At 38.1% G+C, this 19198-nt stretch overlaps 1 protein-coding gene across 2 annotated transcripts in view; it reads left to right on the top strand.

The window, feature by feature from the left end:
• LOC146632597 (plasma membrane calcium-transporting ATPase 1-like) overlaps nucleotides 1-19198 on the top strand; it is a 135239-nt gene that overhangs the window by 51002 nt on the left and 65039 nt on the right. For both annotated transcript variants that reach the window (XM_085353395.1, XM_085353396.1), the window contains exon 3: nucleotides 8152-8565. In XM_085353395.1, coding sequence (XP_085209521.1) covers nucleotides 8370-8565 — 196 coding nt within the window. In that variant the 5' untranslated portion in view covers nucleotides 8152-8369. The remainder of the gene's footprint in view (nucleotides 1-8151; nucleotides 8566-19198) is intronic.

A 19198-nucleotide genomic window follows, 5' to 3' on the forward strand; every position in this document is an offset into this window, starting at 1 on the left:
ATTTATTCAGGAGTCGCGCTGTCTAGATAATTGTGTCATCTTGACGGTGTTTCTGACGTTTTAGGTGCCTTTTTGAACATTTTAACACAACTCTATTGTGTTAATGTCCCGCAGGTTTCTTTATAATAACAATGTGATGTCAGTGCGTGAGTCATTGTGCACCTTGGTTTTGTTTAGTTTAACCAAATGCAGTTAGAACTGCCAAAACATGAATCCAATCCTCTCTGAGGCAGAGTGTGTCTGCAAACTGTTTACATGTGAAAAGACGTGCCTACATGTTTATGTTTTCAGTTGTTTTCCAAAACGTTCTCAGAAATGGGCTCCAAAGCGAGACTCGTTTATGAGAATATTTATTCATAACCAGCTCTGCAGTCTTTCAACTGCCCTCAGTTTTTGAATAATACTTACCAAGTTATAAACACGGCGCTTTCTCCATCTCCACATGATGTGAAAGTGGGATGCCTCGCTTCTGTAACAATTGGGTTCTTGTACTATAAAGTGTTTTAAGGCTTCTTCAAACCACACATATAATCCAAAATAGTCTTTTTTTTTTCGCTTTCCACACACACAAGCTTATGCTATCGCACATGCATATAAGTTGAGTGGCTGGCAACATGGCAACTACAGCATAATTTAATCTGCAGTAAGAAATAGATAAGACAGACAAAGAACAGACACACTGCCTCTCATGCACGGAAACTGGTTGTCTTAATGCCACGTTGATGCTCCATCTATATTTAGATGTCTGCTCAAAACCTCTTGGGACTTTCTTATCTTCTCTTTGTCAAATATTGAAACACGAAAATGTTGGATTATTTCAGCTGACAGCATTCCCACTGCATTTCCAGAGGAAATGTTTAGTAAAGGTTCTCCACCAAACACTGGATGTTAACACCTTTAAACCTTTAACTTTCAATGGGAATCGGCCCATTACTGTGGCAAGGAAAGCTGCCTGGAAATGAATGCATGTTCTCTCTCTTTTTTTTTTTTGTCTTGCAGTGAATCAGGGCTCACAAACATACAGAACAGGTTTCAGAGATATCCTGCGGCTGCGTTCAGTATGCAGACAGACATACTATAGGCATGCCGCTGTCATGCATATATGAACAATGTTTGTTGCCCAGTCTCTCAGATACTATCTTTCTATGAATGATCTCTGTGTAGATGAACAACTTGCAAGGGCATGTGCAGTTTTAGCAATACTCTCACGAACACATCACCTGTTTCCAGTGTAGCATTTGGTCATAATTTGGTTACTACCAACAGGTGACGTCTTGGAAACTTTGCTCTGTGGTTTCAAGATCACCAGGCCTTCTGCAGTGTTGCAGAACAACATAAAAACTAACATATCTGTGACATCATATCTAAGTCTGGGTAATGCTATATCGAGTCATCAAAAGTAACATTTTTAGAACGTAAAAATAACGCATTAACATCATTGTTTCTTTTAACAGTGCTGCCGGGTGTTCTTGGCCTCACGTTAAGACTAAAATCTGAATAGTACTTGCATAATGAAAGTAATTCTTTGGCCTTTGTGCTCAGTCAAAACTTAACTTGTTAACACCTGCAGTTCTGCATTTAAGGCAAAAATCATAACAATTATAACTTGAAAACTTGGAAAGACGACTTAACACTTTTCTGTTTTTAATCAAATCCATGACGTAGTTTGGATGTCTAGGAAAGTCATCTTTCAACTAGTTCTTGCCCAGTGGGTAAATTTCCGCCTAAATAACCTGCTTTTCCTTTAGTGTTGATGTGAGTGTCATTAGATCACTAACTCTTGCTTACAGTTTTTAATAACTAGCTTCCACCTAAAAAGATTTAAAAATGTACACTATACTCAGTAGTCTAAATTAAGTGTGCGTTTTCTGTCTGTGTGTATTTATACTTCTATATTGTAGATGTGCTGCAGCCTCCAAAATGATCTCGCAGTAGAATTAACACCTCTTTAAAACTGTTACTCATTATAACCTTCATGAAAGGGCATTTAAGAGGATTGTTGCATTAGTTTTAGCTAATAATAAACCGGCACACAAGTGTATTAGAAAGCTACTTCTCATTCCAGCTGGCACTTGGCTAGTGGAAATATTTCATCACCAGTAATCTGAGAAAGAACTGGTTTGTGCGAGTGATATGTAAGTGTGCAGGAGGATTAGCTTGTGTATGTTGACCTGATCGGACCTGTCGGTTTTCACATGTACATTATTCTGTGCAGCTTGTTTGTAGTTGTGATTACACATTGGAGAATTTTCCAGCGTTAGCTAGTTGGACCTGTGTTACAACCTTGTGGTTTTGTGATTTAGATTTTACAAATATATTCCATTCCCATTCGGCAAGTGGTTGTAACATGTTAGGGGCGGGCTACTTTGCTTTTGTAATCTATTGTTTAGGCTACACGATATCGATGTAGGGAAATGAAAATGGGTTTCATGCAGTGACTCTCACATCATAATGGATGGAAGCTAATGCTGCAGCTGCTCGAAGACTTTTTGGTCGTCCACGTGTTTCTCTAACCAGCTGGTAAGGTTTTTGTAAGTTTTAGTGATCGTTTACATTTTTATAATTCTAAAAACAGAGATTGGGTATTTGTCAGGCATTGTAGTGGAGGACTTACTGTCATGTAGACATGCTAGTCTAATAGAATAATACACTAGTTTGAAGGAAAAAAAACACAAATGAGCTAAAAAATAAAAATAAATACAATACTAAATAAATTGCCTTTTTTATTTTAGTTTGTTTTTCAGGACAGAAATGTGAAGTTTTTTACTTCACATTTCTGTCAGTTCACTTAAAAGTTTCCACACTCCTGCTGCCCGCCTTTATGTTTAGTTTAGTTAAATTTAATACACTTAGTGATTTCCAGGAAAAGAAGATGTTTACACCAACTAGCAACTCAGCAGGAGCAACTCGGTAATCTGTAACACCTCTCATTACAGATTACAGTAAGAAAAAAGCAGGATTTTATGACTCCATAATCGCCTAATCTTACACAAACACTAACGCAACAAACAGAAAATCATGTAGTTTGAGCCGGGCATTACATAATTTACTAACCCTGAATTAGCCCCAACCACAAATGCTTGATTAGTTTGTTTGTTTGTGCAGCAGCAGAGAGCAGATCTAATCAAAACTGAAAATGATCAAAAATGAACCACCAGAAGAGGATGCAGCGTTTCACTGGCTCTCATCTCTGTATTGATTTGTGTATGTGCAAGTCATTTTTCCTGTCTTGCTCTCAAACACAAGAGGTGAAAATCCCATTTCTCTCCTGACTGGCATGAGGATTCAGGAGGATTTTTTTCTTGTTGTTTTAAAAACTTTCAGTTGTTATTATGTTCTTGATTTCATTTGAAATCTTAGATTTTACTTTAGATTTGGTTTCCAGAGAGAGATTTTGTTGTTAGCGATAGATGAATTTGTCAGATGCAAGATGCTATAAATTAAGAATCAGCATTAATTATACATGTGTGTATTGACATATACACATCTCAGTAAATTTATATACCAGTGCTTCTGCATACTGCATGTCTTTTGTAAGTGCCCAGTATTGTTTCAGTTATTTTTTCCATTTTTCTATTCTAGTTTCTATTTCTATTTGTATTTTAACTGAAATGTGTCTCCCCACCCAGTTTTAGTCGTCAGTGACAATAACATGGTTTCTGGCCAAGTTCTACACTAATATTCAGTAGCAAGCTGACCTGCACATGAGCTTAATGGCTCTGCAGCTTGTTATGTATGACAGTTATCAGATGACAGCTTCTGTGGGTTTCAATGCCTTTGCAAAGCAGATGAAACAAACCTATTTTTTTCTGCACTGTGACAGTATATGCAACCTGGTGGTGTATCTTCGTGTCATCACTTTGTTCCCCCACTTATGTTTGTGATAAGGAAACAACTTGTTAAAGCCTGACAACCTTGCAAACACTCAGTGACCTGACAGGCTAGAAAATGTGTGTTTTGTTTGAATGAGCAGGTGTGTCATTAGGGTTTAAGGTCAAAATGCTTACCTTCGAACTGAGCTGGGTGTGGTTGTATAGTCAACAAACAGAAGGTGTATGTTGTTTGTGAAACTCCACCCAAAATATGTGGGTTGTGCAGTTTTGTTTTATTTCCATTTCACATTCATGAATGAGGGACTTTTATTAAGTAACAAACATTAATGTTCTGACTAATGTTGCTGATTATATCCATGCTGATAAGACGGTCATAAAGCTTCTGAAAAATACTGCTATTAATAGGAAATTGATAAGAAACTGAGCTATGAATTGCACACTGAAGCTCTGCCCATGTACATCAAAACACACTAAAAGCACAACATGGTAACTCATTTGGTTTCTTTAATGCACATGTGAATAATGAATGTAAACGTAGATATTCGATCTTTTTTAATTAAATAGTCGCACATTTCATCCTCTTATTGCCTCTGTAATTAAGTAATCTCATTATCCATAATTAACACATTCCATCACAGTGACATCATCAACAATTTCTTTAATAACTTAGAACAAACAAGCATTCATTTTATTACCGCGTTCTTATGTTGCGACTAATGACTCAAAAATAGTTACTGAAAACATGAAACCGACTTACGGGATTGTTAAATTATCTGGGAGAGGCCAGTGCCGTGTGAAACTGTGGCGGACATTAATATAAAGCGTGTAAATACAAAAAAAAGAAAAACACGAGCTTTTTCTTATTAATATTTTCCAGTTAACAAAAAGACCAAAAAAAAAAAAAAAAAAAAAACGAGAGATGGGGCATAAAACAAACTCATCCAGCTCCTCTTTTTTACTTGTAAAAGTGCAGCAATCATTAATAAACGTTGACACAGATGTTGACACAGATAAATCTGTAAACTCTTTACGGCAATTATTTACAATTTATTCAAATCAACTTTGCAAACATGTTAATGTAATTTTGTTTATTTGTGTAGAATGACCCGATATTCTACTTTGTGAAGGACTGCACAGCATCTTTATGCGCCACGTTATTCTTTTTCATTAGCTCTGTAATATTCAACGCTGCAGAACAGAAAGTTTTCTCAAATCTGCCACTGATCAGTGGCTGTGACGAAAGCGGGGAAGGCCCCGTCCCCTTAGGGGGATGTCGATCAAACTGTGCGCACACGGGTTCAAGCTCAGGCTAAGCTGTCACTGTGAACGCTGGCGTTGCTCTAAACGGGAAGAATTTGGAGTCAACCCAAAGTTGAACATTACGCAGGACGTGGTGAAAACCCTCACAAAGAAAACCATCACACAGACTGGGAAAATGTTTATTTAATATGAATTATCTGGTTTTATTCCATCCATCCACTCTTAATATTTATTTTGGATATTTTTTATTGAAATAGAGAGTACCCCTGGATTAAGGGTAAGGAGCAGTAACTAATAGATTTAGGTAAAAAAATGAATTTTTAATTAAGTATATAGATGAGCTGCAGTCTATTATTAGCCTGGTAAATGCTGAACCATGAAATAGCTGCCGAACTCATGTATGAAATATGATACATTTGGCGTTACAGGATTAGGTTGTAAAGGGGAATACGTGAGTGGAAGCAGATATCTGGCATGAGAACAGCAAAATGTCAGTCAAAAAACTTGACTTTTACAATTTAAATGACCCAACTGGAAATCTGCACCGTGTGCAGTTGTCATAGCACAACAGCTTACACTGAGACTGCACCTCTTCTTCTTCAATCATTAATATGTCTAGTAAACTTTTCTTATTTCCTGTATTGTGGCCTGTAAAAAGTAATGCCATTGTAGTAGATTTTAAAGTATCACATTGCAGATATTGCACTGCAAACATGAGCAGGGATAGCTCAGTAGGTAGAGTGGTGGCCCCATGATCGTAAGGTCGGGGGTTCGACTCCACTGAACGGCTACCCTGAGGTACCCCTGAGCAAGGTACCGTCCCTACACACTGCTCCCCGGGCGCTGCACTGGTGGCTGCCCACTGCTTCACTGGGTGAATGGGTTAAATGCAGAGGAACTATTTCCCTATGGGGACTAACACGCACACTTTACTTTACATGTCGAGAAAGAAAAACGTCTTTGATCCTTGTGAGCTCTCGCTCGTACCGCCACGCTGATGTGGAGTGAGTCTCCCTGTGCAGTGTATTTTGTTTCAGGTTGGGAAAATTTGCATTATGTAAAGTCATACTGAGATGGCCATCAGCAATTCCTGTTTGAACAACAATCTCTGTCTTACATTTGATACCGAGCAAACCATGTTAGGATTATTATAAAGACTTCAAAGCAAATTTCTGAAGAGGAAAGCATCACGAATTTTTTTTAGCATTTTTACACAATAAACATTTAACTGTCTCTGACTTGGGAGTCCAGATGCCATCGAATGTAAATGAGGTCTATACTTTGATTAGACGTTCAGTTGGTAATTTCTCTAAGTGAACCAGGTGCCAATTATTGCACAGCGAGCCAGCTGAAGCTCCCACTGTTATATTAAGCATTCACCAGAGCTTTGAAATTGTTCTGTCTGTCCTCCTCAGTCTGAGAACCACTGACCCAAGCATCATCCTGCAACACCTGTACCAAAAACCACCACTCAGAAAATGCTTAACCCCGGCAGTAATGGTAGTACTTCTCTAACAGGGTCTGTGTGTGTGTGCACGCGCTCGTCCATCAAAGAGCGCTAAACTGCGAAAAATGGAGGACAGCCTTTGATGTGCACTTACATAATCTGTAGCGATGGGCTGGAGAGTCAGAGTTTGGCCAGACACACATTTTCACACTCTGACCCAGTGGGTATCCTCCATCTCATTGTCTCCTGCTTGATGCTGATTGGCTCTCAGAGCTGCATTGCATTTACAGTGACCTCTGGCTCTTCATCTCTTCATCTAGTTTTTCCTAAACTCTTGATTATGGCATCTAATCTTTTCCTGATTTGTAGTCTGTAATTAAATTTGCTGCCTGATATTGTTTTCACAGATGCTTCAGTTAATGAATTCAGAGGCCAACTGCTGTCTTCAACTGCTGTGTTTTATTTCACTGTATAGCTGTGCTTTTGCACACATAGTAAGGCTGAGAAGAAGAGAATATGTGAATAAATCAAGGCCTGTGGGCCAACTCAAACCCTTCAAAATGTTTATATGGCTCACATATAATTTCAGTGTTGACCAAATCTGATCCACCCCGTTGTAGCTGTGGTCTACACACACCAGTGTAACCGAGGGGGGTGAGTCTTCTTCCACTTTTTTTAATTATTTCTGCAGGAATTGGCCAGTTGGTGTGGCAGAGGAAATGGAAAGCTCTTTCTGATAGTAATGAGTAAATGTTAACTAAGGTGGAAAAATTGCCACTTGGGGTTCAGGATTTGCCCTTGGACCCTTTTTCAATGACACAGTGGCAGTTCTGTAGCATCAGATTCAGAATACTTCATGAATCCAAGAGGAAATTATGTAAATTATGAAATTACTATGATGGTACTACACCCACTGGCAAGCAGTAGTAACCCTACCATACAATGAGGTATTTATTTTATATGGCACAGGTGTACTACGTGATCTTGACTAAATGTTATAAAGGCTAATAAATGTTTTTGTGTGGCCTGCTTCAGGGCTTTAATGTGAAGAACTAGCAGAAGACATACATTTTCAATGAAGGTAAACCTTGTCAACAGACCGTATCTGTCCAGCACTTGATTTCGTTCTCATTTCCCAGTGTGGTTGTTAGTAAAACTACATTTGACACCCTTGATTTTGAACTCAATCCACAGCTGTTTGCAAGGAAATAAACTATGACTCCCTCATAAATACAACAAAAGACAAAATGCTGCTTTTTCTGACCAGAGTGATAAACTCACAGCATATGGTTAATGGAGAGCAGATATTTACCAAATAACCACAAGTCTCACAGGAGCTGCGCAAACTGATAATAAGTTTATATCATAACGACCTCGGTGATTCAGGGGACTCCTTTAATAATCTAAGATGAGAAAATCTCTTCTCTAATTGGGCAAATTAGTCTCTCTGCTATTAATTAGAAAGATTACTTCAGGAGTCCCTTTAATTTATTTATTTCTTTATTTTTTATGTGTGCTGCTTCTGATGCTGGGCTGGTACGTCTTTAGACAGTTTCCACTCTGGTTCTGGTTTCTAAACAACTGTTTTCCTGTTTTCTATTTTCTCTGCAGAGTAAAACCAACAGAACATGTTTACTCCACTGTTTCCATAGTTACTGAGAGGAGCATGCACGTCCAGAGAAGGCTTTAACGTCACAGTTTGTCTCCTCCGACTGCCATCTAAAAGAACTACACTACCCACAATTCCTGTGACTAATAACATAGCCAACGTTTCGATCACTACAAACAAAGACAGTCAGAAGAACGACACTGCTGTGAAGAGGACCACCATGGCAAACAACCCTGCAGACCACCCTCCGGGGAATTCGGTTGCTGAGGGCAACCATGAAGGGGACTTTGGGGTGAGCATGGTGGACTTGAGGACCGTGATGGAGCTGCGGAGCACTGAGGCCGTCAACAAGATACGGGACACTTACGGAGATGTGCAGGGCATCTGCCGCCGCCTGAAAACATCCCCTATAGAAGGTAAGACCGGTTCAATACACACAACCAAACCATTTAAGTCAGTGGATCTGAAACAGTTCACAACCTACAATTTTTATTAGTCTGTGACAATAAAAACAAATGATCCAAGGTGAATTAGATTGGCAGTGGTCACCGTTATATCATCAATAAATACTTTTGGAAAGTTTTCCCTCCAGAAATCACATTTATTCTGCTTAACTGCTTAACTTCTGTCAACACGTGTTAGCTGGGATAGGCTCCAGCCCACCTCTTCATGACCCCATATATGGTGTTATGTACTAAAAAGTCTGGAAGTTTTTTGTTTATTGGAGCCTTGTGTACAGTCAAGAAAGTTTGCTTTTGGTACCTTAGAATGATCTAAACAGTTTTAATGAAGATACTTTTTTATTTCAAACAATGTCAACAATCATGGGTGATAGTGTTTCGAAAGGTTGGCTCTGGATCTGAACAACAGGTAGTTAAAGCCAGAAGGTTGTACCATTTTAATTGACTGTACGAGATTATTTAGTATGCTAAAAAAAAAAAAAAGAAGAAGCAATAACTACACTTACACCAGATTAATCACACCCAGAGTATTACGCAACTACGCTTCACGTGGTCTGATGAATGACACACCCAGGCCCAGTACATTTCTGCTCTTATGTTTACCTTGAGATTTGGCAGCACACAGCTGAACCTGCTGTAAGCATGAGCACATGAGCCAACACAACCAGCTCATGTACTTGTTCCTTGTTGGAGTGTTGTGGAATCGCCCTTTAAAGGTGGGGACGGGGCAACCTCCATCTTTGACATTCCTAACAGCATTTAAGTCAGACAACACAAATTCTGGGATTTTAGGAGCCCTAAAAACAAAGACTTGGAAACTGCTTACTCTGTTAAATTGAAAAAACGCAGGGATTGTGTTTCAGTCTGGGCAGGTGGCAGTGGAGATCTGTACCATACACGCTTGTTCTTCAAAAAGGGCTTCTTGTCCTTGCCTTTCACAGTAAAAATCCTGGAAATACACAGTATGTGGCTGTCTTAATACACCATATTTTGCTGCTAAGCAACTGAAAGACATGGGTCACATCTTCCTATCAGATAAACCGAAAAAGAAAAAATGTTGATTTTGTAATGCATGTACAAAAATGACGATAAAACCTTTAATTAGTAGCATTAAATAGATGGAAAAACATACATTTAAGAAATTATTTATTAATTTACAGGAGGAATAAAATCTTAATCTGTAGCTACTATTTTCATGACATTATGCACACTAAACATTTTTTATTAGTACACATTTATAAAGAGTGATTCTAATTGTGAACATAAAAATTGTACTTCAGTTCAAGCTTTTCTTCATAAATCTCTGCATTTAAGAAACACAAAGAAAGAAGCAAGCTATTGCAACAGAAGAAACCAACTTTAACAGTAGTGCACTAATTAACAGCGGTGACGGGACGTGGCATTTTTGCTGTGTACTATTAGGATTAGGATTTGTTGGGTTTACGATTGATTCGATGACCTTTCCATTCCTAATCCATTGATTGATATTCTGGTTGGAATCCGTAGTCTTTTTTTATAATCCTTAGTTAGGATTAGGCAATAATCTGTGGTTATGGTTAAGAAAGATGTTAGTTGTCCAAGTTTTCTTATAGCCAGAGTTATGGTTGTGGAAATTCAGGGGAGGTCTGTTCACACTGCCAAAAGTAATGGATTGGACTGAAGGCTATTATTGCAGCACTTTTCCCCTCGTGCAAGTAAAGCTAGCGATTGTCAGACCAATGAGAATTTAGTCTGATAAGATCAAACATGATGAGACTGCAGCCTTATTCAGCAACTCTGAAAGTGACTGTAGCTGGCAGGGCAATAAATAATACTGTTTCTCAAAATTCTTGCTCAGGCATATTGATGGAAGTGCATCAACAGTTACATTGACAACACAAGTAGAGCAGGAGATAAGTGTGTGTGAGCCACGCTTGTTTGGTGAAACATGGATACCCTCGTTATTTTGTGCTAAAAGATGATCATTTTGGAGCTCTATGTGAGACCAGAAAATGGCCGACATGTGGCTGTTTGTTATGTCTCTCTCCCACTCTCATCCTTTGATCCCTCTGTGTTTGTGTATGTGTGTGTGTGTGTGTGTGTGTGTGTGTGTGTGTGTGTTTGTTTGTATGTGTGTGAGTGTGTTTGCAGCCACTGGTCCATTCCAGGATTGAAATTAGTTCCAGCCCGTTCCCCTAATGGCTCCATAGATCATTGCTCCGTTCCATTTAGTAATCAGAGGACAGCTGTAGTCGAGTCCTCCACGCAAGAAATTACTCACTTTAATGAAGAAAGTGTAATTATATTTTCACTGCAGAGGGGGGAGGGGGTAAAAAACAACAACGGGGAAATCTGGATGTAAGATTTAGGGCAAACACGCATGAAATGAGACTGTTAGTGTGTTACACTGTAAAGACATCAATCCAGGTTTATTAGTAACATCATGTCCTACATGAGCATCTTTTTGCCATCTAAAGGGCTCCTGCTTTTCCTGTGGGGCAGGGTTATATCATACATGGTCAAAGTTTCTTCATAAATGCAAATAATCCCCCTGAACCTAAATCTCAGGCTTCAGCCTGCTCCTACTACTCACTGCTACAGTGAGAGCAAATATACTTAACCATGTAAATCATGAAATAATTGACAGCAAATTCCATTTTTTTTTAAAAAAAAACAACAAAAACAAAAACTGAGCTTTATGACAATTTAAGAAAAAAAAAGGTCAATTGTCAGACAACATTTTTGTGTATTTATTGGTCAGTTTGTTTGTCTTAATCAAACAATCACATATAAGGGAGTTAGAGTTAAAAAACTGACAGCACATAGCCTGACGGTGAAGTTGCTAAGCATACCGGTAGGTCGAATGCCTGTTGGACAAAAGGGGGCAACAAAGTTCATCAAAAGGGGAAAAAGCACAAAAAAGACAACAAGGGATAAAAAAAGCATTAAGAGAAGCGCAAACAGCAGCAGCAGCAGTGGACAGTTTACATTGTTTTTAAGACTGTTTAACTTCAAGATGGAGAATTTCTTTATCTGGAAACCAAAACTAGCACAAAAGTGGATAAGTGGATCCCACAGACTAGTTGTTTTTGACGCTGCTTCCTAGACACATGATTTTATCTCACACTCATAAGATGTCCAAGAAAATCTCACACCAGATACAGGAAAACACTCAAGGCCTGTACTTTGTGAAAACAGTGATAAGTTGAAGTGGCGTTTTTTCTTTTCTTTTTTTTTTCTGACATCAGGCTTCTTTTGCACCAACAGTAGTCCATAAACATCAGGAAGCACAGAATAAAGTTCATGTGCTTAATTTGCAAATGTGCACGAGCCTGGTTAATAAAGAGACTCGCCAGTGAACGCAGCCTAATCCTGGTTTGACAAAACGTTAACAGGACACTGCACACATTTACGCATATGGCACTACAGCAGTGACTGTTATTTATTCAATTATTCCTGACACACAGAGAATATAGGTCAGGGCCTAACCTTGAATCACAGCCTACTAAACCTGAAACAGGTGAGCTACAGCACAGAGTCACCGTGCTACTGTTGAGTCCTTTTACACAGGTTCAAGAGTCCTGAGACTAAAATGAAAGACAAATCCATCCATTTAGTGCATTCCACAAATGACTTTTATTTATTTATTTATTTTTCTGTTACACAGTCAGTATTTGCATTAGTGGCTGTTGCATCTATAGTGTTGATGGATGTTTACGTAACATGACTTCATAAATCATAAGGCTTTAAATTCAGTGGTTTAAAGCCTTTGGTTATTCAATAAAACTGATAAACCGGTAAAACATTTATGAGATTTAGATTCATTTATATCAATTATGTATGATTGTTCCAGTACATCATATGAGTTTCTCTTTGTGTGTGTGTTTCTGTGTTTTTTTTTTTTGTTAGTGGCTAAAATGACACAGGAAGTTCATTGATACCAATTAAAATACATTTAGATTCATCGTAACTGATATTTGAAACCTGCCTTAATATGTTTATCTCAGATTCACAGCTCTGATTGCAAGTCTTTAGTACAAGTGTTATTTGACAGTATACGCATGGTTTAAACGGCAGTTTGACTGATTACTACAGCTGCAAGGTGTACAATGATATATATAATATGTAGCTCAATGAAATCAACAATTTATGACAAAACAAATACCTTAAAGTAAATATGGTGTTATTTCTAATTATATAAATGTATGTTGTCAAGTCCCTTCTATATATAGTAACCAGTTATCCAATCCTTATTTATTTATATACTCCGCACCGCTGCATTGTTGCACATAAACATCAATATGACATATGTCCTGCTATTGTCTGTCATGTTGCTGTTTTTGGTATTATCTGTTTTCCATGCTGTTAAGAACATTGAGAGCAAAGAAAAAAACGATCCCGTTTCCACCTACTTTGTCAAAAAAAAGCTGATTCTGATGGACCAGTTATTTGAAATTGTGGTTCAATACAGATGCTCACTTTTAACATGAAAACAAAGAAATCTCTGAAAGTCTCTGTCCCTGAACGTTTATTCAGGGAAGCTGCGCTGACAACAGATAAACATCGGCTACCTCATTTGTCGATACGTTTCTTTCTCTTACCCAGGCTGATACAGGGAGGTGCTGTTATGTGGCTGATATATCACCCCGTCCCTACTTTTTAAAAATTCAATAAACCTATAAAATGTAGCCTAAGTAGTGAAAATGTTTAAGCTATGAAACAGAAAAGCCCAAGCCTAATCATTAAGGTGGCTGTGGTTTATGGTTTGTGTCACGGTTTATGGTTGTTTCAGTGCAGGATTTAAAGTTTAGTGCTGGATTTTGACAGCACTGCTACACTGGCTGAACGTATCACAGTTTCCATCCTAATAATAAACTCCAAATTGATTTTACAGTCTGCATGGCAGGCACAGAGTTTGCTGTGGGAGTACGCTGTATTGATAAATCCTCTTTTACCGCTCTCCTATTCTCCATCTAGAAATGTGAACTATATACCATAACCATAGTTTGTTAGTTTACATCGAAGCATTCAGCTACCCAAGTGGTAGATGATGGAAGCCTGTTTTCTGTGACTCTAAACCAAAAATGAAAAGCAATACTGTGATATACACCAAAAACATATACAGAATTAATAACTTACCACGCATAGTAAGTTAGAACTAAAGGGAAACTGCAAGCTTTTTAGGTTAAACAGCATTTTATTTGTTAATATGGGTTTTGTTCCATGTCAGGATGTTGTAATATCAATGATACAGTGGATGCGCAGTGTCAGAGGTGAGGAGTTAAATAGTGAATATTGTGTGTTTTTTGCCCCTCAAAGCATGTACATCTCATTTATTGTGTCTCTGTGACAGAAGGGAAACCTGCATGAAACCTGAGTCACACACAGGGGTTGTCTGTTTCTCACCTTAAGCTAATTTTCTCACATTGATCGCATGATTTCTTGTGTTGATGTAAACAGATCTGGAATGAGCCTCAGATGAATCATGCTTCTCACAATAGAAAACCTGTTCCTTCTCTCTGATAGCCCACTGCCATGCTAACTAACCTGATTAGCTCTGTAACAGCTCAGTTCGTCGTTATGTTAGCAGTTAGAGATTTCACACAGTTATATTTAACCACATGCGAGGCGCGTCTTTAGCAGCTCTCTCTCGATGGCTATGATAGATAGTTAGATGCTTCAGTCTGTAAAACCAGCTCATGAATGGACACAGACACAGACCTCGTCATCCTGAGTTGAACCTGATCATTAACACACACAGACACACACACATCCTAAAACCGAAGGCTCAGCTGCAGCTGTGCATCCTGTTGGTTAATGTGTATTGATTAATCAAAGTCTGAGTGTGTTTCATGTTGCGATGACATGCAGCTTTTGAACATAACACACGGAGCCAGATGTAAACTTTATAAAAATACACATGCGGGCCTTAAAATAAGCCTCTATTTTAGGAAAGTGCCACTGAGCAGCAGCGTTTTCTGTCACTGTTCAGGTGAGAAGAAGACAGGAGATAATTCCCTTTGTATTTTGTGTCATCGCTTTTTAATAGCTTCAAGAAATTAGAGCTGAAAGTGGCAGATAAAAATGGATTTAAAGAGTTTCTTACTGTGGCATCAGCTAATGATCAAATGTTCAGTTTCATGCTAATTTTGAAGCGCAAGCGGCATGGAAGTCACACAGATGTCTTCCTGTTTATCTTGTGTACAAATATCGGTCTCATTTGAGAGCCAGCAAAGGCGAAATCCAGTTTATGGTGATGTGAGACAGCTGGAGAAAGTGGAGCCAGAGAAGAGCTGCCGTTGATGACTGATGAATGACTTAAACAATTAACTTAACATCAGAATGGCTTTCTGATTAGTTAACTGCTTGTCAAAAGCTCCGATTGGTCGATTTGTGCTGCAGTGAATCAGTCACGTCACTTGAAGTCTATTCAATAACAACAGAGATGGGGTTTTGGAATGAAACAAATTGTTCTTTTATTCCCGCTGTTAGTGTTAATCTTTCTTGCACAACAACCCATTCCCAGCTTGTCAGTTGATGCCATTTTGTCAAAGACCACACTAGGGCGGCTCATTTATGCACACTCTGCTCTTTGGTAACCAGGTAATGATACTAGGGAGATGGTTCTGTCACACCCGGTAGTCATTTTTAAACATGCATTGTTGCTCTCACCATTTTCCCAAAGCTAACCAAGAGTTTTTAGTGCCTAAATCTGACCAGTGAATGAAGCTGAAAGTCTATTTATGTGATAACCTACACAAATCACCATTGCCAGGATTTGCAATTGTACGTGTTGTGCCTCCAATTTGCTGCCGAAACACTAGCTGGGGTTGTAGTTTCTCACTTCCAGCCTATTAACAAAGATTAAAGGCAGCAGATGAACAAGTAGCTGGATTTTCATGCAGAATTTAATGATGGTACAGGGAATGATGGCACTGAACAGTTGTAAGTAGTAGTTCTTGCAGAGTAAGCTTTTAAAGGGTTTGTCTTTATGATGTTCCTGTGGTGTAGTTCAAGTGCAGAAATGTTAGTGGGTGCTTTTTTTTATATTTTTGACTAGAGCAGGGTGATATGGCCAAAAATATTTATCACGATATATATTTGAAAATTTGCGATAACGATATAACCGACGATATAATTGATGCGAGACAAAATACAACTCCACAACATTACTAGCGCAAAAAGACAACCTTCCATTTATTTTCACTTAAACAAGAAGCTGGTTTTTATGTACATTAAAGCTTTATAAAAATGTAACAGTGCAAATGCAAATTCCTTGCTGAAAGTTTAACCAAAAGGCATTTCCAGTAGAAATGGGCTGGCATATCCTGAGCATAACCACGTATAATATGGTTATATGGTTAAAAAGAGGTGCTTTGCAACATTAAACTGCAGTGTGCAGTACGCATTTTTCGGACCATAAGGTGCACGGGATTATAAGGCACATTAAGCGAAACAAAGCAGTCAGATAAATCAAACTTTATTAAACTCATTCTTCTTGCTTCCTCCACTTCTGTACCCTTGATTCATTAATGTTGAATTCTCTGCAGCTGCTCTATTCCCATGTTGTTGCAGTATATTAATGACTAACCTTGTATTGTGGATGGATTATCTCAGTTGTTCTCCTGACTGAAGTTTGGTCCGTTTACAGCATCCTGCCATGCGATTGCATTTGTCTCTAACCATGAAGAACCTTCACGTTAACTTTTATAAGTGGAAAAGTGTTAGTGTTCGTCCTCCAGCTTCACTGTTTATGTTATGCTAACATAGCTGTGTCGCTAGCGATCACGTAGCACATCATTATATACCAGCTAGCCCAACTTCAGTAACCCTACAAACGTCACTGCTGTTTAGTTTCCTGTCTTCATTTATGTTGGAAGTGATAGCAGAGCTGTACGTTTGATTTTTTTCAGAAATCTCTCAGTCAGAACATGCAATATCATGCTTAGGTAACTAGCGAAACTAGCGAGCTAACTTCCGCTAGCTTCCTGCTAACTTCTAACTCCGTTAAATGTAATAACTTTTGTTTTCATGGATGCCTGGAAGTTAAACTTTATAGTTACACCTGGTAAAGCAGCAATGCTGATCGTTTTATTAAAGATGAAAGAATTTAGAAAGTTTTTAACTCTAAGTGATGCTGCAGTGTTGTTTGACCTGAAGCATACGGAGTTTAGGACCCAGATTACTCCCAGATTTAAGAGCATCTTAGTCCGACAAATATGACAATAACAACGGCCGCTTGCATGTTCTGCAAAAAAATGTGCTTTGTTGTGTATCTGATGGACAAACACCAAACCAGTTCCACATCACGGAAGTTGCACCATTTTTACAAACCAATTCTGGTTCATCTGTTTCACTCAACAATCGGCCATGTGCGTATGAAAACAAAGGCACTGCGCATGCGCGTTTTACTCCCATTCTATCGCGATATTTCATTTTCCTATCGTTGCCTAACATTATACCGGTATTACCGTGAACGGTATAATATGGCCCAGCCCTATTTTTGACCATTTTATAAACAAAAATGTGCTTCAAGTTTGAGAACATTGAATCATTTTTAGAAAAACTCGTCAAAAATGTAGTCTGGTGATGGGAAAAAAAAATCACCTCTAGGTCAAATCCCACCGTGTTTTGGCCAAATATATATATTTTTTTTAAAGTGTCTTTAATGTATTTTTCAGTTTCAGTGTGTTATTCTGCACTCATGAACGTGTGACCTTTACTGTTGGGTTTTTCAGATATAACTTAGTAGGAGCGACAATAGTGTGACCTTGACTGGTTCCCAAATAATCTGATTTCCAGAAGCTTGTGAAGTTTACCTAACTGTGGTTTTAGATGACTTATCACTCAATGGAAAGATTTTATTTTGGGCTCATGAGCTGTAATCAGTTGGTTCCTCCACCCTCCCTCTCACATACAGTGACTGAGAGCAACTAGAAATGGAAACAAAATGAAATAAAACTATATCATGATAAATAAAGTAATATTTTTTGTATTAGTCCTATTTATTGACTTTTGTCCGTTTCTTTGGCTTTTGGAGCTGCATGGGTTTCTCTAATCATAATCAAAATACTGGCACTCATCAAAATAAACCACCAACTCCTGAGAAGATAAGTTGGAAACCTAAAATGTTTGGTGGGTGCGTATTTCCTGTGTTCACCTCAGCCATATCCTGTTTGCCGTAATTGACAAATGAACATCGACAAATTCAGAAGCCACCCTCTTGCAGGGCAAGTGGATCCAAACCATGCCAGGAGAATGCCACACTAGTGCAGTCAGTTTTATTTGTAAGACCAAAAAAGTGGACCACATCAGTCCAGCTCTGAGGTCCTTACACTGGCTGCCTGTCCGTCAGAGGATAGACTTTAAAGTTCTGATGCTGGCCTATAAAGCTCTGAATGGTTTAGGACCAAAATACATCAATGACCTCCTGACCCAGTATGAACCATCCAGATCCCTCAGGTCATCTGGATCCGGTCTTTTATCAGTTCCCAGAGTCAGAACCAGACACGGAGAAACTGCATTCAGCTTTTATGCTCCTTATATCTGGAACAAACTCCCAGAAAGCCTCAGATCAGCTGAAACACTCAGTTTATTTAAATCCAGGTTGAAGACTCACCTGTTCTCAGCTGCATTTGAATAAAGCACCAAATCCACACTTTAAGCTTAAATTTCAAAACTTACATTTAACTACTGATTTTATCTACTGTTCTGATTTTATCTGTTTTGATTTTATATACTGTTGTTTGTTTGTTTGTTTGTTAATTAGTTAGTTAGTTTATTTGCTTGTTTTATTCAATTTTAAATCATGCTTTTTATTTGTTCTTGTTTCTAATGTCTCTGTAAAGCACTTTGAATCACCTTGTTGTTGAATTGTGCTATACAAATAAACTTGCCTTGCCTTGCCTTGCCTTGCCTTGCCTTGTAGACCTCAATCTGACATGTGAATTTCGAAGAGCTTCATGGGGAAAAATAATAATTTAAAAGAATAAAAGGACATAGGTTGTAGGGGTGGGGGAAAAATCGATACTGTGTAGTATCGTGATATTTTGTTTGCTAATAATGTATCGATACAGGGACAGCAGAAATCGATATTTTGTTACAAAAAAGGTTTTTGTGGACTGGAACTCTGACTTCAGAGCATTTTGATCCTTTTTCTGAGCAAGAATCCTGACATTCCTTCACTGTCCAAATGTGTTTAACTTTTTTTTTGGCAGCAATAAACATGACAGTTTACTTATTTTAATTTAAGACATGTTTTATTTTAATTACGTTTAAAACTTTTTTATTTAATGTAAAATCATATTTTGTTTTAATTTACTTTCAAATTCTTCAGTTGCTGAATGGGCTGCATAGTTTTCATAAATTGCATAGTTCAGAATAGCTATAATTGTACCAGATGGTTGCATTCAGTTAAGTTGGACTAGACTTTAATACAAACCGTTCAGTTTGTCAACAATAAAACTGACTGAAATGAGAAACTGAGTGTGAGACTTTGATACTAGATAAAATGAATATTGATAAAGTTTACCTTTATGTACAGAATCTGAATATCGCAAAATATTTTTAAAAATTGCAATAATATCGTATCGTGCGTTAAGTATTGTGA

The sequence above is a fragment of the Diplotaxodon limnothrissa genome, linkage group LG5, assembly GCF_057381915.1.
Source record: "Diplotaxodon limnothrissa isolate DT_005_m linkage group LG5, D_limnothrissa_male_GT1.1, whole genome shotgun sequence".
In the NCBI taxonomy this organism is placed as follows: domain Eukaryota; kingdom Metazoa; phylum Chordata; class Actinopteri; order Cichliformes; family Cichlidae; genus Diplotaxodon; species Diplotaxodon limnothrissa.